Raw genomic sequence first — 22,600 nt, 5'->3', positions numbered from 1 at the left:
ATGTGAGAAGGAGCCTTCACTTTCCCCAGGACCTGTGTGACAGGAGCCTTGCCTAGAGCAGCATCTGCAAAGGGAGATCCAAGCAAAGCCTCGAGGAGGGCCCCATAGCAAGAGGGGGAGAAGCCATGGCCCAGGCAGCAGATAACACAGCCGGCAACAGCTCCTGTTTTTCCTGGCCTGTTGCACCACAACTGAGCAGCTGTTTACAGCAAAGGGCTTCCAGGGGAAGGAAGTGTGGGCAGAGCAGTGCAGTCATCAAGGCCAGGGGAGCTGCACAGATTTTCTCCTCCTCCTGCTCAGGAAGGCATTAGATCCTGTAAGCTGGAGAAGCTGCCCTGCTGGAGCACAGCATGGAGCAAGAGGGGATGAAGCAGCCAAGTGAGGAGTTGGGGAGTGCTGAACTGCCCAGTGCCTGGCAGAAGTCAGCCCCTTCCCTAAAGGAGTTCTCAGGTGAGAGGCCTGTAAGGAAGCACCTGCCTGAGACAACCCGAGGGAGCAGTTGTGGTAGACAGGGGCCAGCAGCCCATGAGCCCAAGAGCCTGAAGGCAGAGCCCTTCGGCTCCTTACCCCACTACAAAGTGCACAGATGATGCAGGTACAGCACTACACTGAACAACTTCACTATCATCAGAAACACCAGTCATGGCCTGAGGCTTAAGGTGCAACAAAGGAAACTACTGCCTTAAAAAACTGTTATGCAGCATTTAATTTTGGTCTCATTTCACTACAGTTATATAGGAGAAGCTATGAAGTACTGATTGCTTAGTTATTCTGGCAATGCAATTCTATCTTAACACATGTCACACTGGCTGTTTCACCAGCAGAGAAATTAAAGGCTTGCAGCAGCTTCCAGATTATTTTAGCACACACCCTCTTTTGCTGGTATGAGCCCAGCTACTGAAACCATTCATGGCTACTGCATGGCTACTCCAGTGCTACTGAAGCATTTGCCACCCAAAACCAAGTCTAGCTAAGCTGCACCACCAATACAGAGGCATCAGGTTCCAGCAGGCGCACAAGGAAGGAGGCACACAGCGCTGTTTGGGCAACTCTTCCATTCACTAGGTAGGGTTCCTCAATGCTCAGGTCTCCCCAGAGCAATCAAACTTAAGAATGCAGAGGGCAGTAAAGAGGGCTCAAAGGCTCACAGGGATTTTAAACTCCCTGTACAAATACCATATAGTACTTTCAGGCTCACTAAAACTGCAACACAGTTTTTCTTTTGACTTAGATTATTGTACAAGTCCTACAGACTGATGTTGCTGGGTTGTGTACAGAACACACAAGGGAAAAAACATTAAACATTTACATGTTTATTATAATTACAATTTACATTACTCCAAAGAGCAGCCCCACTGCTATGTTCTAATTCTGAGCAAGAAAGTCCTACAAAAATAAATCCAAGCTTTTACAGTAACCTAAGTCAATGCATAACTAAAAATTCTAGCTATTTAAGGGGTTCAGTCGTCAAGGTGCTTTTTCAACAGAATTCCCTAACAAACAGAAACAGGACACATGCCTATAGCAATTTAACCCACTTATTCATGCAAACAGATTTAACCCCCTCCCTCCCAGCCCCTTTCCCCACATACAGATTTTAAAAACAAAAGAACAACTAAACTATTTACAGTATGGGGGGGGGTTAGAGGAAACAAATTAAACATGCCCATCTGTTAAGCTTCATTATACGGACTCCCCATCCCTAGTTTAATGAAAACATTCCATAGTGTTCCACCACAGTCTACTAGTGTACAGAGAACTGTTTGCCATTAGCACTGCCCATGAGCGAGGTCCGAACGTGGCGCGCGGAGCTCCGAGCTCCTTCCTGGGAGTTCCGTACTGCAGGGGACTGGAGCAGGGGGCAGAGCCCCGGCTGCTCCTCCCGCAGGAGCGAGTGCCCAGCACCTTGGTGGGCTGGGGGCCTGCAGTACCCGCACAGCTGGCAAACAGTTGTCCAGTCCTTTACACTACTACATGATCAACAATCCAGTATTCCCAAGTGACAATATACACAACTCCTCAGCACCAGGAATCCACTCGTCCAGATACCAAGTGCTACCTCACACGCTGCCTCCAACAACAAGACCAGCAGCACCAAAGAATCCATTTGGTTACTCAGAACAAGTTAGCTGGTTTATTTCAAGTGAGCTTTGGTTCCACGTTAAAATAGCATGATTATCTTCTTCAGGGTACAGAAAAGGAGTCTGACTTTAAGCTTCGACTATAGCAGCCTTTGAGAAACCCAGAAAGAAGAACCATGTTGTAAATTAGTCTGCACTTAAAAACAAAACAAAAAACAAAAATTAAAGCCACCCTGAAGAAGGTACCCCTGAACACATTCCCTCTTCTAAATAATATTCCAGCTGTTAATTGCTGGTCCAAAATAAGTCCAGAATAGAAGCAGTAGTACATGAAGTTCTGTCATTTGAGCTGAGACAGTAAACAATATGAACCATTTTCCCACATTAGTGCAGCAGTTGGTCGTTTTCTTTCTATGTACAGTTTCATTTTCTCAGGAGAAATGTTAGAACCTGGTCAGGAGAGGAAAAAAAAGTAGATTTAGACTTCATCCCAAAGACACCCATTCCCAACAAGAATAAAGCAATGGCATTTTTACCCTGGTATCACCTCTGGAATTCTTAGCTATAAAGCCTCAAACATCTCTGCAGCTGGAACAAGCAGCTCCCACTTTCTGAAGCAAGCTAGCTCCAGAAATCCACAGAACAAAGACTAAGCACTTTAGGCTCATATTTACTTTTATCACTTGGAAAGATATACCAGATCCCATAAGGAACCATTTCTGATGTGTTCCTGGGATTAGAAAGCAAAATGTATTGCACAGAGATTAGGCGACAAGAGACAGAGCGAGCTCTGAGCTAGGGTCAGCTCTCGCTGCAGAACTTGCCTCTGCAGTTACACCCTGCCCGTGCCAGCTCTGTGAGTGGGTTGGGTCCTCCTGGCTGCTCCGCTGCCCCTTCCACCTCGAAAGCCACCGCGAAAGCTGCGGCCACGAAGGAACCGTCCGGACACTCCAAACGTCTCCGTATTCAGCTTCCTTTCTTCAGCCCACGTCGTGCGCCTAGAACTGAGCACCACCACATTCAGACTCCACATTCAGGTTAAATAAACATTAAATAGTCCCCAGCTCATGCATTGGGAGCCTTCAAACTCCCCACTTTGTCAAACTAAAAGACTTCCCTTCTTTCAAGGGGCTGCATCCAGAACAAGCTGCAGTGTTGATGCCATCACTGCCTCAATTCCTGTGGCAATCAGGGGTTTCCAAGTGACAGCTACTGCCTTTCACAAGCTCTTTTTTCAGACCAGAAAACTAAAGATGGGCCTAGAATGGGCCTTGAAAGGGCTTCACTAGCAATTCAAACCCCAGGGTATTTTCTCAAAAAAAAAAAAAAATCCCAATTCTAGTGAAGCTTCTCTGGAAGTCTTGGCATGACTGAGCTGAGGGTCAGCAAACACCTACTCAGGTAGCTCCACAGCACCAGGTTGCTTCTTTGTGCAGAACACTGCATGTCTCACACCACACTCGCAGAAAAGCTTTGTTCTTTGTTGTGAAAAGGGAAGCAGAACCATTACCAAGGGAATTTTACACACTGGCACTGCAGGGAAGCCTAACTTCACCATGTGGTTAATAATCTGCTGCTGCTGATGTGAGTTATTGAAAAAAGCTAGATTAATGTTCCCAGTACTTAACTCATGTCTACAGACAGTCTTGAACTCCTCCCTGTCCAGACTCCAAACTCAGCCTGCTCCTGTCTCCAAGCTGCACCTGCTTCAGCACAGCATGACCCTGTTTGCCTCCTCCCACAAATCAGATAAGATATTTTTCTAAGCCAGACAGGTGCAAAGTCAGTACTAGAAGAGACAGTTGGAAATTCTTGTATCATAGTTTAGATGAGGTGGATCAGAACTAGCTGAAACCTTTGCTTTTTGTTCCTCTCACTGCATGAAGCTTAGCAATATGACTACTGGAGCCATGAGATGCAGGGCAGTCCTCCCTTCTAAAGAAGATTTTGCCAGTTGTCTTGCACTGAGTTTTAAAGAATTAAACCACTTTCCATGGAACATGCCTAGGATCCTAGGCCTGTAATTGCATACCATAGCCCAAACTATTTTGATGAGCTGAAAAGGTAAAGAAAGTTTTCCAAAAATATTTACCTAGATTTCAGTTCTGAAGAGATGTTGTCAAAGAAAGACTTTGATTTATCATAATAGCAGTTGGGTCCCAGAAGGTCCTCCTCTGCATTACCATCATTGTTTTGAGTTGCCACTCCAGGGTCGCCTTTTTCTTCCCCTGTCTCTGCTTTGTCATCTGAAGATAATAAAATGTATTACACTGATGCATACTGAAGAGCCATCTGTTTTCTTGCTCCCTCAGACAACATTTGAGTTGCTGCCACATGTAATCATGCAATTTTCAGAATGAGTTTCTCTATGCAGTATTTACTACTAGCTCAGCAATTTGTATTTAATGAAGCCACAAACCTTTAAAGTTCAGTTTCTTCTTGAATTCTTTATCAAGTTCCTCTCTGTTGAATTGTGCATTTGCACTTTCAAAGTCAAAGTCACCTTCAAACTTTATTGTATTTTCCTTCACAGTAGTTGGTCTGTTTTGTCCTCTAGAACGATTTCTGGTTCTCCTGTTTCCTGAAAGCAGGAGAGTTTAAACACTTGGTAACACGCAGGGAAGTTAAATGACTTGCTCAAGACCAGAGGAAACCAGGCTTAGAACTCAGGAGTTTCTGGCTTCCAGTCCTGTGGTTAGGCCACACCTCTTTGAAAGTAACTTCTGAACTTGGCTGTAGAAAACACATTACAGCAACACTTTAACTTTCTGGACAGCATTTCAGGAGGTTAGTCTTAATAAAACAGATTATTCCCAACTTTCCTTTCAGTGTGAGGAAAAGAAATCAAAACAAGTACTATATAAAGTAAAACTGTGGGAAAAGGAGGGTTTTTTTTTTTTTGCTATTCATTTGCAAGCATCTTACTGTAATTACTCTGCAAATCTGCCATGACAGCAGAAAGGTATAGGACTACAAAATCACCCAGGAATTATGCAGCCATGACAGCTTTTATTTTGAGAACTCGGGTATGCTGCAAGAACTACACAATTCAGAAATCATTGAATTTTTCCTTGGAGAAGCTATACCCGCCTTGAATAGTGTTATCTTCAGGCAAATTGATTTGAAAACTTGAGTCTCAAGTTTTGCTTCCTGCCTCCTCATTTTGCTTGGGCAGGAACATGTCTTTAGATCTGAAGCTCATTCCACTTTCTTTTGCTTACTAGCAGACAGTCTCAATCAGATAAAACACTTGTATGGAACCAAGGATTCCTATCATTTGGGGGCTACCAATTCTTAAACAGGCTGCCCTTTCCAGTAAAAATACTTCAGGTTTTACAGAAATCTAGTTGTTGTTGGCACCTCATATCATCAATTTTTATGATAAAATTTCAAGCTTCTAGGGGCTGGGAAAATGGACACACCAACACTAAGATTTTAGCCCTGGAATGTTTGCAATGCCTAAGGCTCAAGAACTTACTTTGTGAGGGAAGCACTTCTCAATGGCCAAAGCCTCAACAAGCCTTGCTTTGCTCCCCTGATCTTCTGCCCAGTCACCTTCACTGGAGTTAACATACTTGCTTTTATAAGCTAAAGCAAATGCTTAGTGTCAGGGTAACCTACCTGATCTTCTCCTCTGAGGTCTTCTATTTTCATCATTCACCTGTCCTTGGGTTTGCACAGGTGTTGCCTGAACTGTATCTACAGAAACTTAAAGAGGGGAAAAACCTTAATACAGGAGCACAAGAATAAAACTGGAACAGTTTTGTCTTTCCTTACTATGCAACTTAGAACACTTCTAAAGGGCACTTTCCTTCACACGGAGTGTGGAAGGACAACTCCAAATGACACTTTCGGGGCCAGAGCAGCACATACCACTTGTCTTGCTGCTTGGGGTCTGCGGCAGCTGCCGCCCGTTGCGCTGAACCCCTGGAGTTACTTTCACAGGGGGCGGCTTCTGCGAGTTCATGTTGTCCACGGGGCCGGTCTGGACAGCCTGCTCCACCATGGGGCTTTTGCGGACGGGGTGAACAGGAGGGAAGGCAGCACCTGCAGAAACGCCAAGGACAGAGCACTTTAGACTGTGCAGGACACTGCGCAGGCCCTATCCATGTCTATGGAGAAATCACTTCTTTCAGGAATTATTGAAGAACTTCAGCGTGTCATTATACACTATTCCTAAGTGCAAAAACACTAGGGCAAAGCATTACTGCCATACAGGTTGTCTTGGCTCCCAAATCCAGTGCCTTTAATCAGTAAATCTGCCCATTTATTTCTTAAACCAAGTTAGACGCATGTTAGATATGCAAGCCAAGGCAGTCTCTTAATAGAAAGTTTATACTGGAATCCAATTTCTTTGTGTATCTTTGGTTATACAGGACTTTACTTTGCAGGATTACTTTACATGATACCTTAAATTTAAAGGAAAAAAATTACCATTTTGAAATTGCTCAAAGAAAGCTCACCCGCTTTGTCAAAAAAAAAAAAAAAGCTGCAGAGGCTTAATAATCTCAACTGTACCATTTTGTAAGCCATCTTCAAAAGCTCTTCAACTATTTGAAGTACTGTCAGGGCTTATTGATAGCTTTCAAACAAATAAAACCTGAAACCAGACCAGGATCTCAAAAGTTACCCTTTTAAATTCCTTCTTGGTCAAGGCCAAAGTGTTACCCAAGACTTCTGTAGCTCTTCCATCCAGGCTTATTTATTCACACTACAAAACACGTAAATACTTTTCATGGTTTGGTATACCTTACACCAATTATATTATAAAGTGACAGTCTTCAGTACTCAGAAGAAATACTGCATTCTGCATTTAATTAGAAGCTTTGGATTACTACAGACATGTAGTTATGCATAAAAAATGCTTGGAAGCAAACTTTTAGCTCAATACAGTTTAAGACCAAGGAAAGCAACAAGCCACAGACACTTTGGATGATTTAAGCCCACATTAAATATATCCAGGACATAACATCATGCAGGTTCCCAGTTACATACACCTGGAAAACTTGCAAAGACAACAGACAGAGCCTAAGGATTATTCAGTAGGACAAAGCTGCTGTGAAAGTTTAACGTAAGAGTTTTAAAGCTTAGCCAGAACACTGAAAAAAAGTACAGGCTGATGGCCAAAACAAGAAAGGAGCATAATTTCATGCCAACACAAGCATACATGCTTAAGTTAAAAACAGGTGGAACTAATTACCATGTTTAAATGCAGGCTGCACCTGGTCTCTGCTCTGAAGATGGTCAGTCTAGTACCTCTACTCAACCTCCTTTAAAAGTATTTTGGTTTTTCTTTAAGCATAGAAGCAAACAGCCAGAACTATTATCCTAGTTCACCACAGCTCCACACTCTGGAATTGCTTCCCAAGTTGTTAGTCATGCTTTACTAATTGAGAGTCTTGACAAGATACCCTGCCCCATCATGCACCCTAAAATTCCCTCCAATACAGCACTACTCCCAATTTTTCCACTGACCTAACTTTAACAGCAAGGCTGCCCACGATTTAAACAGTGTGCTTGTCTTTCTAGGAAAGACTGTTCAGTCTTAAGTCAGCAACTGTTTCTTGATAGGATGCAGCACATGAGCATCCCCAGAGCTCAGTACCCTCCTGATACTTACAGTAGATCAACTGATCCATACTTGTTTTCTGCTGTCTTTCTAATCAGTACTTGTAGAGCAGGAGGAAGTCATGTTGCACAAAGAAAGCAGCAATAGCCAAGAACTAGTTCTACCACCATTACCCATGGAAGTGCTATCATTCTAGAAGGGGTCAACAAAAACAATGTGTGCAAGTGCCATGCAGTTCTTCCAAATATTTGGAGTCCTCAAACTGCTGTTACCCTTGGAAGAGAGCTGATGGGGCTCTGAAGACATGTCAGGCTCTGAAACAGGTTGTGGAGACGGAGAAGAACTAGGGCTGGAAGCAGCTGCTGATGCTGGAGGGCTTACCAATTTCTCTAAAGAGATAGAGGGAAGAAGAGAAAGCAAAAAAGATATATGGATAAGATACAAAGTAATGAAACATCTGAAGGACTTGGAAAGAGATTCAAGAACCTCTAGAATAGCATTAGAGCAGCTTATTTACAGTCCTCTCTGGGAATACTGGTTCTCTTTACACACATACAGTTTATGTAAGGAAGGCTAGACTAGGAATGAACTGTCCTCAACCCTTAAGTATTTACATTACTTTCGGAAAGATCCTTTAGCTGTGCAAGGGTGTGCGAGTGTGCATGTATAAGATGGGTCTCCCTGCAATCACATCATCTTAACTATTTGCTGTTTATTGTCTGACACTTGGCAAGGAATTCCACAAGAGGTGCTGTAATTTACTTTCACAGCAGCTGCATACAGGGACCATATCTTTAATTCCAGTAAGCAAAGTTTTTACTTACCTAAACCTAACGAAGCTGCATATTGCTGGCTAAGCAAAGAGCTGGCAGCAAGCTGGCTGTAAGGTGGCATACCTCTAAATGGGCTGTAAGGCACATGTGGCTGAAAGGAGGATGTAGAGGCAGAGCCCAGCGAAGACTGTAACAAGACAAAGTACATTTACAGTGCCCAGAAGTCAACTTGCTTTGGCAGTGAGTCTCTGCCAAGTACAGCATTATTAGAGTTAAACACTGAGAAGTGTTAGTTTACCTCTTTTCCTGCATTCTTAGGTAGGTAAACTAGAAAGTGACTGAAGCCTTTAAAACTGTCGATATTTTAAATATTAAGATGAAATTGGGTATGCTTCAGACACGTCATCCGAAAATTCCTGGATACAATTAAGTAGCCTTTGTTTAAGTTCGTACTAAAATCCAGCCTTTCATTGGCAGTGTTTTATCAGAGTTTTCTATCAATGCTTCAGGTTAACTTACTTGAACAATGGCAGGGTCTTGTGGCAGAGTATGCTGAGCTTTTGGAGGTTCACAGACAGTGATGTCTTTGATGTCACTTCCCCGGAAAATGATGTATTCATAGATTTCTTCCCTTGGAGGAGCAGGTCTGTCTGTGGGCCGGTCTTCAGTACCAAAGGATCGCACTTCAGCATTAAAAAGATTATTATTAGCCTCATGTTATCTTTGCAGCACCATATTCATAAGTTACAATTTAGGCAATTAAGTATTCCTACAATACTTGCCAAAAATAACAAAAAAGTAGGCCACTTCCAGAACCCCAATTCCCCTTATCCCACACATCTGTTCCCTCAAACAGACCTTCTTCCAGCAGCCTGTATAAACACATTTGTTTATATCAAGCTATGACCATAGACTGTGTGGAGCAAGGCAGGCTCCCCCAGAACCAAGGGCCTCCCCTGTAGTGCCACACTGCACTTCATTCCCCTTCTCCCTCCAGCCCCTGTCCCACATGGGCATTGAGCTCAGAACAGCTGCCCCTAAAGCAGCAGGGAACAATTCTTACGTGGCTTTATAGCTCAGATCATCTGTTGTGTATGTTTACTGTACAGACAACAGCAAAGTTTTGCTAATGACAGAAATAGAATTTCGACAGGGAGCTTTTAACGCCATTCCATCCCTTTGGCTTTATGATCACTGCAGAACAACTCCAAAGCAATCTCCAGTCACAAAACTAAGGCTGAGGCATTAGAGTGCCAGCTCTCAGAACACTCGTGCAGGCACTAGCCAGCACAATGTTACACAATGGAGTGAAAGGAGGTTGTAATTGACTGTGCAGCTACCAAGGAGGAGTCTAAACCCGAGCCTCTAGGCAGGAGGATGATGGAGTCCGACTTACTGGAGTGTTAATGCAGGAAGGAAAACAGGCAGCATGGTCACATTTGGAGGCTGAGATATAAGAGCTTGAAATGGGCTACAGAATAAGCATGATGCACATGGATGGAGATTTTCAGTCAAAAGTCACAGAATTTCATCAATTGACTAATTTTCTGTTTTCTTTAGGCAGATTTGGATAAGCATCAGTACAGATCAAACTATGCTTCCTGGTATAGCAAGAATTCCTTGTTAGAGCTGCTGCAATTGCTTCTGACAGGTAGCATAGAAATACTTAACCTGTCAACCTGGACATGGCAAGAAGCCTGCAGTACATCCTAAACACCCTCAAAACTCCTTGCATAAGGACATGCTATTTCACAGTATGCTCATGTGCCAGCCAGCTGCTACTCCCATTATACAGCTGGAGAGAAAAATGTAGACACAGGAAAATAGTAACAAAGAGTAGATCAAGCCAGACGCAGTGCTGAGCATCCCTGGTATGCCACAGTGACACTAACTGATTACAGGTGAAGGAGGCTGTAGGCAGGCCTGTTCATCAGGAGTCCTCCTCAGAGATGTAAAGCCACATTCAAGCATGCCTTTTCTCCCCACAACCCTCCTCCCAAAATACACACTGGAATATCCATGGAATACACACTACTAGCTGTATTCCAGTTTTACCTCCAGTTGAAAATGAAGAGAGCTCACAGGGAGGAACAAGCTTGGGGTGCAGCCAATCCCTGCCAAACTCTCCCCATTTCATTGATGCTGTTTATTAGCACCTTAGCTCATACTAACTGGAAGAGAATCCTAACGGGCACAAGGACAAGCTGCCAGTCGCTTCCCCAGTGGCTGTCCCCTGCTAGTTACTAGGGTTTGCAACCTCTGAGTTATTTTTGATCTCCAGCTGTTGCTTGATCATATTACAACTGTAACCTAGTCAACTAGGAGCAGATAATAAACTGAAAGCAATGCTTATGGCCTTTTAGACATGAACCAAGGCAACATCCCTGAGCAAGATTAGATTATTACGGCATGCAGCTCAGTGATATATACACCAAAGTTACCCAGGGACTGCTGGAGAACAAGGCAGCTTCGCAGTGCTGAGCACCAGATTCTATGTTCTGGAATCAGTCTGCCAGGTTTCACACAGACCTGCAAGGTCTGAAGCTTTCCAGGCAGTCTCAGTAGGTTAGCCCAAAATATCCTGGGTTTCTAACCAGAAGCATGGAAAACACTGTCCTTACAGACCTATAGACAAACTATATCCTTATAGACAAAGAGATTTGAACATGCCTGCCCCTACACATGAAGGGATTAATGACTTCAAGTACATCCCAAAGCAGTTTCAAGTTTTTGAGGAGGTCTGAAGGGCTGACTACCACAATAGTTAGTGACTATTGTTTACAGATGAACAGAAGAAAACCAACAAAAACAGATAACTACAAAGTCCTGCCCTGCTAGTATTTTGTAACATAGTCTGTACTCATGTGCAGCACTCTGAAGTGCTAGACCACAGAAGAGTCAAGAGAAGTAACCAGAATGATCCAGCATCTGAAAAGCTGAGCCTACACAGATATTCCTCACCCCCAAGTCTGGTCCCTTCAGGCTTCTGCAGCAGGGGAACAGGCTCACCAGTGTTAACCTCTCACATTGGTAATTTAGCATCTAACAAGAGTGACAAGTCTCGCAGTGTTTAGCTGAGCATGTGGAATCTTCTTATGCAGTGTTTAAGTTATTGTCTATGTATCTGGATTTAAGAAAAGGAGAATACGAATCAACTCATACTCACCCTGCCTTGAGAATGAGGCCAAATTAGATCCTTTCTTGAAGCCTCTTTCAACTAAATTTTTTATTTGTATTGCATAGATGATAGAAATCAGGAGAAGAGATCACTAAGCTGGCATTAAACTTATCCTGGCCTCGAACATAAGCATTTTGGACTCAGCAGTAGCTTTGTAGCAACATGAAGCACATACCAGTAGCTCAATGCTTCTATCCCTATGCTGTTGTGACTGCAACATTCGCACCAGAGTAGCAACAACTTTGATATAAAGTCTATTTATTTTAAAGAGGAGACACTGAGCTAAATGAAAAGCTATGTTTGTACTGCTAAGTTTATAAAACAGCACATGGAGTGTGTGTGTAGGGGGAAGGAATATGCTGGCTTTTTTTCCCAGTCTATTGTAACAACAACTTTTTTAGGAATTCCAGTTAATCAAAACTAACCTCTAGGAGACCAATGCAAGCAAGACATAGCCAGAAATCTCACACGAAGCATGCATTTTCTCTCACTATGAAGTAATTTAATCACATAGGCCTTTGAAACAAACCACTTAGCCCTTGCTGCTAAAGGGTTTATGTGGAAGCCAGAACTATGGAAGAAACCACCTCTTCCTGCTGAGTAAAGGTGAAGACCATCCTGCACAGACAGGAAAGGAATTCCACCTTTCCTGCAGCCCCTCAGTCCACTATTTTGACTGAAACACTGACATGAACAGTTCATTTTTTACGGTTCTACAGTTACTTCTCTGGAGAAGAAAGGACGCACATTTTTCATGTACAATGAGCACCAAGGGGTTCCAAACGCTGGTGCCAGCCCCGCTCGAGCCTCGCCACGCAGACAGGGCTGCCGTGCGTGGGGCCGAGCTGTGGCAGGCACCGCTTTGAGACAAAAGACGTCGCTTTCTGAACCACCCCGAAGGGCCTTCAAGGGGGCTGTCGAAGGCCGCAAACGGCCTGAACTTTCCAGAACGACGAAAAGGGGAAAAACTCTGAGAGATGGGGGAGAAAACCAACGCAACGGCAACAACAAAAGGCGGAGGGGAGCGGGAGCAGCCAGGCTGGGCGCGGAGGCACCAAGAAAGGAGACGCTGCCGCGGAGACGGGGCGGGTTTCCCGGGAGGGGGGAGCGCGGGCAGGGCCGGCGCAGCCCCCGCCGCGGCCGCGCTCCGGAGCGCGGCGGGAACAAAGAGCGGGGCCGCCCGCGCGGCGCCTCACGCAGCCCGCGCCGGGCGGAGCGGCGGCAGCTCCCGCGCCGGGCCCCGCTGCTGACTCACGGCCGCCGGGCCAGGCCCGAGGCGCCGCGCGGGGCCTGGCCCGCCCCCCTCCGCCGCCGCTCACCCTTGGCCAGCGCCACGGTGGAGTTCTCGGTGTCGATGGTGTAGAGGATGCCCTCATAGCGGATCTGCGCCTTGGAGATGAGGCTGATCTTGCTGCCGATGTAGGGGGTGCCCGAGCTCATGGCTCCGCCGGGGCCGCGCGCACACGCGCGCGCACAGACACACGCAGGAGGAGGGAGAGGAGCGCGGCCGCAGCGCGGGAGGGGCCGCAGCGCGGGCGCGGAGCCGCCGCGCCGCCCACGCGCACTGCGGAGCCGCGAGCGCCGCCGCGCGCGCCTTAAATAGGGCGGAGGGAGCGCGGAGCGTGCGGGGGGGGGGCACCGCGCATGCGCCGCCGCCCGCCCCCCCGCACCAGACGGGGACGGGGTCAGACGGGGAGGGGCGGGGCGGGGGGAAGCCCGGCGCCGCGTCACGTGAGCGGCCCCGGCGCGGGTGCCACGTGCGGGCGGGGCGGGGCGCGCGCCCTTCCCGCCCTTCCCGCGCGCGCCGCCGCCGTGAGGGGAGCGCGGCGCCAGCCCCGCCCGGCGGCCGGTAACGGTCGCGGCCGGCGGTTGGAGCGGGGGGGGGCTGCTCCCTGCGCTGACCATGAAGGGAAGGGGCCGTGTGTCGCCCCCTCCGCCGCCACCCGCCCCCCGCCCCGGGCCCGGCCTTTGTGCAGGGGATGGCGGCGAGTGGCGTCGCGGCCGAAGGATCTGGGCCGCAGCTGCAGGACGAGCCTTTGAGTGCCGTGTCCCCGGGGAGGCGGGCGGGAGAAGACAGGCCCCCTCGGCCATCTGCGGGTCACTGAGGGGCGGCCGGGAGCATCTGGCAGGCCCGGGGAGTCGCCAGTCTGCAGCAGAGCGACGGGGATGAGGATGAGACAGGGCGGCATGTCCGGGCCGCCAGGTCAGCGCGCAGAAATCTCCCCGATTTTCACGATGCGGATGAATGCGGTCGGGAGCGCACAGCGGTCCCCCTGTGTAGGAGTTTGTGGGAGCTGCGCCTGCCGTCCATCGTGTTACCCTGTGCTGTGCAGGCCGCAGGTTTATTCTCGTGTCACGGCGACCTTTCGCCTGTGTGTTGTGGCTCAGATACAGTGAGATGTCCACTCTGTAGGCACACGTGCTCAGTCACTTTCTTGCTAAATTTTTATCGCTTTAGTGCATTTCCTAAAATTAAAAAAAAAAAAAGTATATGCATGAAGTGGGCAAGCAATACTCTCTAATAAGAAAGACTACTTCTCTCTTTCGGTATTTCACTCGGTTAAGTACAAACCGTACAAAGCAGGAAAGATTAATTTCTAATGCAGTAAGGGATGCCATTTAGTGGGCAGATGACTGGTTAGGAACTTCCCTGATGAAAAAATCTCATCTCATTCATCTGTATGAGGAGTGCCAGGTGTTTTCCAGGATAAGAAATAATAATGAAATGCTCAGTTCAGGCAGAATCAGAAGTGTTTTCTCTGGGAAAATTCAAAATGATGTCACCTGATGTGGAGAAAACATATTCCCTCTTTCGGTTTATATTGTCAAACTTGGCCATGTGTTTGACTTAATCCTTTATTCCACTTGTAAAATATATATATATATATATATATATATGTTTTGGAGGATATATCGGCTTCTATTTTTTTTTGATTTAACTCCTTTTGTTTTCTTGTACACACCATAAAATTCCTGTCATTGCTTCATGACTACCTCTAGTTCAGGGACTCTATTCTGTAACCAACAAAAGGTGTCATGACTGCTCTGTTTTCACTTTTTTTTTCTTTTTTTTTTTAAACAGCAGTGAAGAAGGGGCCATCACTTACCAGTGCAACAAAGTTAAATCCTGAAGGTAGAGCAAAGCAGTGTGGCTAAAGAACAGATCAAGGTGGCATAATCTATATACTGGTAAGGAGAGAAATGTAAACTTACATAATTTTGATTATGATCACCATGGCCATAAATTGACCTGTTTCTGGAATGTATGCCTATTATAATGATTTCTTTTTATATTTTTGTTTGACAACAGTCAAAGAGACTTAATGTAACAGAATAAAGAAAAACATGAGCCCTAAAAGAAGAAAAGTTAGAAATCCATTTAGGCCTTTGAAAATGTTAGCTACAAGGCAGGAGGGTAAGATGACAAAGTCCAGAATATACCTCTACAGAGGCGTGGATAGTGGAAAAGAGCTGAGGAGTAAAGGGGGGACTAGGAAAAAGATAAAGGGAACTAAAAAGGTGTAGGAGAGGTGAAAAGAAAGAAATGATCCATCTATGTAAATGTTTTTATTCAAAATTAAAAGATAAAACAATAAAGAAAAAACAACCGAAGGCAACAAGAATAAAGAGGAAAGGGAAAGCATGAGAGAAAGAAATGAAAATAAAAAACGGAAACACGAATAAAGAAACAAGGGGAAAAAAAACAAAACTTGGTAAGTTTTATTTGGAAAATATATGTGCTTTATACCATTAGTTTCTTAGTGTCCCACAGCCAAAGAGATACAACGATGTATGTATGGAATAGTGCTTTACTATGTTAGTTTGTCTTATCTCAGAAAGAGGGTTTTTCTTTTGTAAAAATCATTTCATAACAATAGAGGTTGTTTTCTTTTTTTTTATATACCAGAAATAAACACAAAGATGGCAATATATATATAACACTGTTCTATCTTCTCTCTTTTTTCTTTCTCTCCGCCTTAGTTTTGAGTCGGTGCCTCAGACATGTCAATTTTGACATCTTATGTTCCGCCCCCATACATCAAATTTAAAGTTGGTCTAACTCCTGGATTTAAAAGAAGTATTTTATGCAGTGTCAGCTTTAGGCTTGTGTGGAATTGGCATTCCTGATTGGTACCTCAACTCTCTACGTTGTGGAATTGGCATAATTCTGCATTAATCCACTGCATTTCTCTGCAGTTCAAATGTGTTGCACAGTCAAGACAAAATATATTTTATCAATAGGAAAGCCATGAAGAGAGCTTGAACTTTTTACCAAACGCACAAACTTTGTGACTATCAAAGCAAGCCCACAATTTGGGGATTCTAAATTATTGTAATTCTCTATCTGTAAGAAATACAAGTATAAGGGATGAAAATGTTTGTGTGAGTGAAGCTGAAAACAAAGTAATTATTTGTACAGATGCACTTTCTCTGGAGGATTGATTTCCAGTATATGAGATCAAATTTTACCTACAGCATTTAGAATTACATACTAGATTTAACATGTTCTTAATCTGAGAGCTCTTTGTTACACAGCAAAACGCTAATTTATCTTTATATTTTTCTAATATGATTATAAAATACAATGGTAAAATTTAATAAAAAAATGGAGAATTTGTAAAGTGCCTCTGAATGGGGTCCAAATTACCTCCACAGCCTCCAAATTCTCAGTCCTAATATATTCACAGTCCTAATATATTCTCAGTCCTAATATATATATTTATGGGATGAGTGATCAGTGCATTTCTAACCTGCCCAGTCTTGACTGCTTGCAGATCATATGTGTGCAGGGCCTAGCAGTATTAGTTTTGTTTTTATTACCTGAAGCCATAGAGATTAGAAGCCATTGTGCCACTTGGGATGCAACAGCAGAAGAATGGAAGATACATTCGCCTTTTTGTTAAAACTGAAATGTCTTGGACATACCTAATATCTTTTATCAGAACAAACTTGAAGTGTTATTCCAAACTTTATTCATGCTCACATTACTAGAGTGCAGTGTATATTTTACAAACTGTGAAAATTAGACAAAAGATGACAGGCTTACTACTGGACATCAAGCCCCTGACAAGACCAAGAAAACAAAGAAAGCAAAACATGGTCTCTGGTGGATGTAATGCTGCAGAAGATTATTCTGCAAATAAAGATTCTAGGATTCTAGGATTTGGGACTGCTGCATTAATTGGGATATTAAGGAACTGTATATTTAGCTTCACGAACAGTTCTCCAGGAGGCTCAAGAAGTGCAATGATAACCAGTGATCTGGATAGCCTTCTGGGTTGACAAGCGTCCAAGTTAACAACACACTGAGATCTGGCCTGCTGGGTGCCCTTGCTGGTAGTCTTGGTGGAGAGGCTGAGGAGCAGATGGGAGTGTTGCCTGCTCCCTTGCTCCGTCGGCCTCCCTTTCAGAACAAAACCAGACCCTTCGGAGAGTGCTATTTCTGTTCACTACGTATTCAGACCTCTGAACTTTCCAGACTAGCAAATTTCACTACTCCCTATACATCTTTACTACTTGCTTTGGCTTAAATTTCAGGAGAGTCCATTGCAATATTTCCTTGAGAGTTGTTCCTTCTCTCTTCTCTTTATCTCTACAGATTATTGAAGAGGCACTCAGTGTTGAGTATGAATTCATTGGCAGTGAGACTGAATGGGGCTGAACAACGAGCCCACTGCTCATTCTTCTTGCTAGTGCTGAGCAAATCACAGGACAACATGTACAAGTGAGGAGAAAACATAGAGGGAAGAGTTTCTTCATTAGATACTTTAGTTCAGAGGCTTCCTTTGCCTTAATTCTTTGTAGTGGGCTCTCTTACTGAGCGAAAGACATTAATCTCTACCTGCTTTATGAAGCACTAGCAGATTCTGCTGCTTTCTGTTCAGCTAGGTAACGTATTGTCTTACTAGATGAGGCAGTGTGCTGTTCTCTCCCTACATAACATCTGCTGCAGTTTTCATAGCTTAAATTGCTCTTAGACCTGTTTTAAAAGGCATGTTTTAGAAATGTCTTTGAGGATGTGAATGATTATTCATTGTATTATCTGCTACAGTGTTTTCCTTCTTTTATGCTTTTGTTATTTTGCTTCTTAAAATAAGACATAAACAGGCTTTGGAGTTAAAAGTTTGTAGGTTTTAATTCATTTTTATGTTGAAGATACCAAGAGTGGTAAGGCTAATTCATAGCAATAGGATTTTAGTGCAGTTTCAGAGAGTAATTTACTTTTGCATGACAGTAAACTGACATTTAATCTCTTTCACCTTTTACAATCTAAGCTATAAATCAAACCCTGCTTAGGATGGCGAAGTCTCTCTAACTGTTGCTTCTCCTTACTATGGTAGTATTTATATAGACACTTCCTGCCTGCGCCTGAAAATTCTGACATTTATTGTTTCAAAGCCTTTGCATTATTTGCATTTCTTATCTCCTTTTTTTTTTTGCATTATTTAATGTATGTCAAGGATTTTTAAACACATTCCTGTTTTGTAAAGTGACCTTAACTTGAGATTGGGCATTTTAATTTTCTCTGTTATTCATATAACCATGCTTATTTTTTTTTACCAAGGAACATCACAACTTCATCTTGGACTCCAGCTTTTGCTCAGCAGCATTGTCAGTGTTTAAGTGCCCATGACACTACCCATGACAAACTTCTGAAGGCTGTCTGGAACATGTAGTATTATTAAGAGTTTATGAAGATAAGTTTGTGCAGATATAACTCATAAATTGGTCTGAAGAATCTTAGTTGTTGTTGGTGAACTAGAAAGAATCCACTGTGAAGCTGAGGATGAGGTTGTGAATTAGAAAAAAAAAAAGTAAATTGAAAAAAAAATGTTATTTACATCAGGGAGAGGATGTATCAGAACCTCACAATCACATAGCACTAACTTTTCAAATAACTATGTGCTGTAGTAGGATAATAATGTTCTCTGATCTTTGCAGGGTAAGAGTTAGTGATTTAGTGATTCACTCCCTTTGTGATGCTGGTGTCTCACTGCTCCACCCAGATTAGAAGAGGCTGGTGTGGCTGCTGTGGGAAGGATGATCTTGTGAATTGGAAAGTTCAGAATTTAGAACACCAAAGAGCAATTAAACCACAGGAGAAGGTTTAAGGGCTTTACTTTCTGTATTTTTTAATGATGGAAAAGCTTCAGGAAGGGGGCAACTTTGCAACTTTGTCTTCTGCTTTGAATCTGTGGAAATGCTGGTGTAAAACTGGGTAAGGACTAGTACATTGAATGATTACATTGATTACATTGAATCATGTATGTATTGCCATTCTTACATTGAATGATTACATCGACTAGTACATTGAATGATGGTGATCATGCATACCAGTGTGCAACTTGACAGAGCTTTCAAAGCTGCAGATGGGGGGTTTGGTGGGCTCTTGCTGGCATGGGGTTACAGGGATGGCTTCAGGCTGCCAAGCCATACAACTGCTTAGATTGCCTCATGTCAGGGAATGATAATGAATGAGTAAACTTACCAGCCTGCTAAACCATACAGAGCGGCAAAACTAGCTGCCTCTTTTGCTCTGCTGAAAGTAATTAAGAGAAACAAGTGTTCTAGTTTCATAAAAACAATTTTACTTCCTTGCAGAACATACAATTTTCTATTGCATCCCCAACTAATCATCTTCAGAAAATAAGATATTGTATTTCTTGCCTACTATTTTGTCTGTGTGTTAATAAATGGTTAGTTTACATAGGCAGGTTTACTGTCCTAGCCTAGAAAATTAAGTAACAGTGACTGCAATAATGTAACTGTGCAGTAATGAAAGACTATTGCAAGTAATCCCATGCAGGCAAAATTGACATTAAGAACAACTTAATATATAAAAAAAATAGCTTTCCTAGTTGTGTCATTTCTTTTGAGTTATTGGTTTTCCATCTTGTATTTTGAGAGATAAAATATTTGTCTGACTTGCTTCAAAATTTGGATTAGCTTATTCTGTCAACTGTGAGAGGTCATCTCATATTTAATTAAGTTGTTTCATTCAAAAATGAGCAAAAAAAAATCATTTAAGGAATAGGGGCAAGTCCTTGAACTCCGTCACTGATGGTGAGGATGTATGTTTGGTAGTGTAAGAAAGTAACTGATACTCTCTGCAGTAATATTCCTAGCTGTTTTAGACTGCTGGAGAATTAAAAAAAAAAAGTATAATAGCTTTTCTTGCTGTGTTTTCATTAAGTCTGAGGCAGCTCAGTAAAGGAGCTACAGCATGATTTATTTTAATCAGTTATTACAGAGAATTCATGAAAAATAAAAGAAAACTTGCCCCAAAATTTCCCACGTCCTTTTGCACTTCAAATCCACAGAATGTTTTGATACAATCTCACTTCTTTGTAACCAAAACAAACCTCCTTTACTAGTTTTCTGTCTTCTATTTCTTTTTTTTTTTTTCCTGGTGATGTTTCCATACCTCTTCTATCTACACTGGCTTTCTGGTTCAGTATCCTTGTGCCTGTTTCTCTTTATAATGTCACTAAGATTAGTCAGGTTGCTGTGAGGAATCCTGTCATTTTATAAGGCTTGGTAAGACCATTTGACAGACTGTGGATTAGGATGAAGTAAGGAAAATGATTTAGCCATTCTGGTCATCTGAAAAAGATTGTTTCAGAACTGCTCGTACATGTGATTATTTTTCCAGTTCAAAATCTACCAGAATTTGGATTTTAACTAAGTAGTATGCATACGCTGAAAGTTTTACCAACTCCTTGGTTTGCCTGCTAGTTCCATTTGACATTTTTTATTGTTAAGCTACAATGTATATATTCAAGTACGCACAGTCCTCTTTTTGAATAATTCCTCTATTTAAAAAGAGGAGTACCATGAACTATTGAATGATTCAGATAAAGGCTTAGGAACAAAGAATGTGTCCAGCTCTGTTCCTGTAACGTAGTTACGTCTCTAGGCATCGTGATAAAACAAGTGCCAATCAAATTCCATAGTGCAAATGTTTTTTCATCTATAGCAACTGCCCTTTCATGACTGAGATAGCATTAATTATACCTGTTCTTGGCACTGACCGAGAACAAACAAGATAAAACTGTATCTTCGGTTATTTTTATTTATGTATTTTAGAAGGTGAGTGAGTGGAAGGAAGCATATGAAGAAGGAGGATAACATTGATCAAGGATTGCCATAATTGATCAATCGTTAAACAAATGTCCAGTAAAAACTCTTTTGAAGGGGCAAAAAGGCAATGACCTAAGAAAACTTCATTGCATTGACTGGCAAAGAAATCAAGTGATGCTGACATAGAAAAGGGACTTTTCGGAGTTCCTGCAATCTTACTTTTAGTGTACCTGACTGTATCTCTTACATTACTAGGATTCTTATGTGTACAAAATTTGAATATAATGCATGCTCAGTGCAAGCTCACAGTTCTCTTCAAACTGGTCATTTTAGTAAACAATTTATTCTTTATTTTCAAGGTATTATACTTACTATTGCTGATCAGCAGCTCACATATTTCCCCAAGATGCTTTTTTTTCCCCTCAGGAAAAAGAGAGGAATTATTAATTTTTTTTTTTCCTAGAGAAATATATTTGTGAGAGTTTTAGATGATAGTGGCATTCTTTAGGAAGTTTGAACTTGTAGTAGGACTTGGAAGCAAATTATCCAATATGCTGAAAACAGCATGAAATCGAGGCATTTTCACAGAGTCCATTACTGTATGCCATGTATCAAACTGACAGAAATACCACAGTTCTCAAGAGATTTCACGGAGACCAGGAAATAAAATCTGCCCAAAAGGCAGGTGTTTTTTCCTGCAAAGCTCTCGTGATAATCCAGAAGATCAGAAGAGCTAGAACAGCTCAAAATTTGCGTCCAGAACTGTGACATCTGTTGCATTAATATAATGTGTTTACAACCTCTAAAGACTAAATACACATTATTGATAAGACATCCCTAGCAGGGTTATGCTTTGCTCATGAGAGGTAACTGAAACAGAAACTGCCAAGGTTACCTTCTAACTGAGAAGGAATATTTCTAACATATTCTAACAGCTCATGACTGTAAAGTGTGCAAATTGGATGATTCCCACAATGATACCCATTGGTAAGAGAATTTTCTTGACATATTCTGTGAGATTATCACTTCGAAATAGTAAGTAAAGTTTTCAGAAAATATTTTAACTTGCTTTTAGAACTCAGCATTTTCACATTGTTCATCTAGTCCATACTAAAAGTTTCTTAAATTGAAAATACTTGACATTGCTGAAGCAAGTTGTAGTGACCAGAAGGACTACAAATCTTTGAATAATATTTTAATTGCTCTTCCACAATTAATGTGGACTTCTACAAGAATTCTTCATAACAAATAAACCACAAATCCTTACTGACACGACTGCTTCTTGTCTCTCCAGCCATTATTCTGGACATTATTCTAGTAACCTCTATTCAGAAGATTTTCTTTAAAAATCTGCTAACTGCTGACTGTGTGGTTGGAAACGTATGTCTTACAGAAGTGCTCTTCTTCTTAGTGTGCTCCCTAACTCTTCCCTTGCAGATGAGTCTGGATGTTGATACTTCCTATCTTGGCAGGCAGTAGCAAGCATGACAAGTTAGATTAAGAGAAGTTGGGCAGCAAAAAGCCTATTCCACAACTCGTTTATACTGTAATGCCTTGACGGTCTGCAGACAGAAATCCTTTATCACACATTTTATTCTCTGGGCATCCTCTTTTAGGCACTGGATGTTGAGCTACATGGACTTCTAGTGTGCCTCAGCGTGACCATAAGGAAGCACAGCAAAACATCACCAACGAAAACTATCACTACCAGGCTTTTCAGTCATGTTTTGATGGAGCTTTAGCATTATGAGTGGTCAGTTAAATTTCAAATGTTGTGTGTACAGGCAACCAAAAATGACTTCCCTTCTCCTCCTGAACCATTTATGAGCTGCAGGTTTCTCTGTATGTCCCCCATCATCATAATCCATACTGCTGCCTCCTCTAGGTGATGGGCTTGTAATGAGTTTAAGCTGACTAC

At 42.8% G+C, this 22,600-nt stretch overlaps 1 protein-coding gene across 3 annotated transcripts; it reads right to left on the bottom strand.

Moving 5' to 3' along the window:
• Positions 1–1,950: 1,950 nt before the first annotated feature.
• Positions 1,951–13,087, bottom strand: LSM14B (LSM family member 14B). 3 transcript variants are annotated; one of them, XM_088528993.1, is made up of 10 exons: positions 12,921–13,087; positions 8,943–9,106; positions 8,475–8,610; positions 7,923–8,039; positions 5,955–6,128; positions 5,703–5,789; positions 4,501–4,662; positions 4,174–4,327; positions 2,906–3,085; positions 1,951–2,531 (listed from the first exon to the last, which is right to left on the bottom strand). In XM_088528993.1, the coding sequence occupies exons 1-9, from the start codon at positions 13,039–13,041 to the stop codon at positions 2,914–2,916; spliced, it is 1,287 nt and encodes a 428-aa protein (XP_088385119.1). In that variant the 5' UTR covers positions 13,042–13,087; the 3' UTR covers positions 1,951–2,531; positions 2,906–2,913. The 3 variants fall into 3 exon arrangements, with proteins under 3 accessions (XP_088385119.1, XP_088385126.1, XP_088385133.1); XM_088529000.1 differs by having other exon boundaries at positions 8,547–8,610; XM_088529007.1 differs by lacking the exon at positions 7,923–8,039.
• Between the last annotated feature and the right edge of the window lie 9,513 nt (positions 13,088–22,600).

Source organism: Tinamus guttatus, unplaced genomic scaffold (genome assembly GCF_059628265.1).
Source record: "Tinamus guttatus ecotype Peru unplaced genomic scaffold, ASM5962826v1 Tinamus_guttatus_pri_ptg000027l, whole genome shotgun sequence".
In the NCBI taxonomy this organism is placed as follows: Eukaryota; Metazoa; Chordata; class Aves; order Tinamiformes; family Tinamidae; genus Tinamus; species Tinamus guttatus.
The sequence above is the reverse complement of the archived record's forward strand: the minus strand, read 5'-3'. Positions and strand labels throughout refer to the sequence as shown.

Excerpts from the sequence above, each read along its gene's own strand:
- LSM14B (XM_088528993.1), bottom strand. The coding sequence starts at position 13,041 with ATGAGCTCGGGCACCCCCTACATCGGCAGCAAGATCAGCCTCATCTCC. Across the intron at positions 5,790-5,954 it reads CCCAAGCAGCAAGACAAGTG|TTTCTGTAGATACAGTTCAG; the intron begins GTATGTGCTGCT and ends CCCCTCTTTAAG. Across the intron at positions 4,663-5,702 it reads ACCTCAGAGGAGAAGATCAG|GAAACAGGAGAACCAGAAAT; the intron begins GTAGGTTACCCT and ends TCCTGCTTTCAG.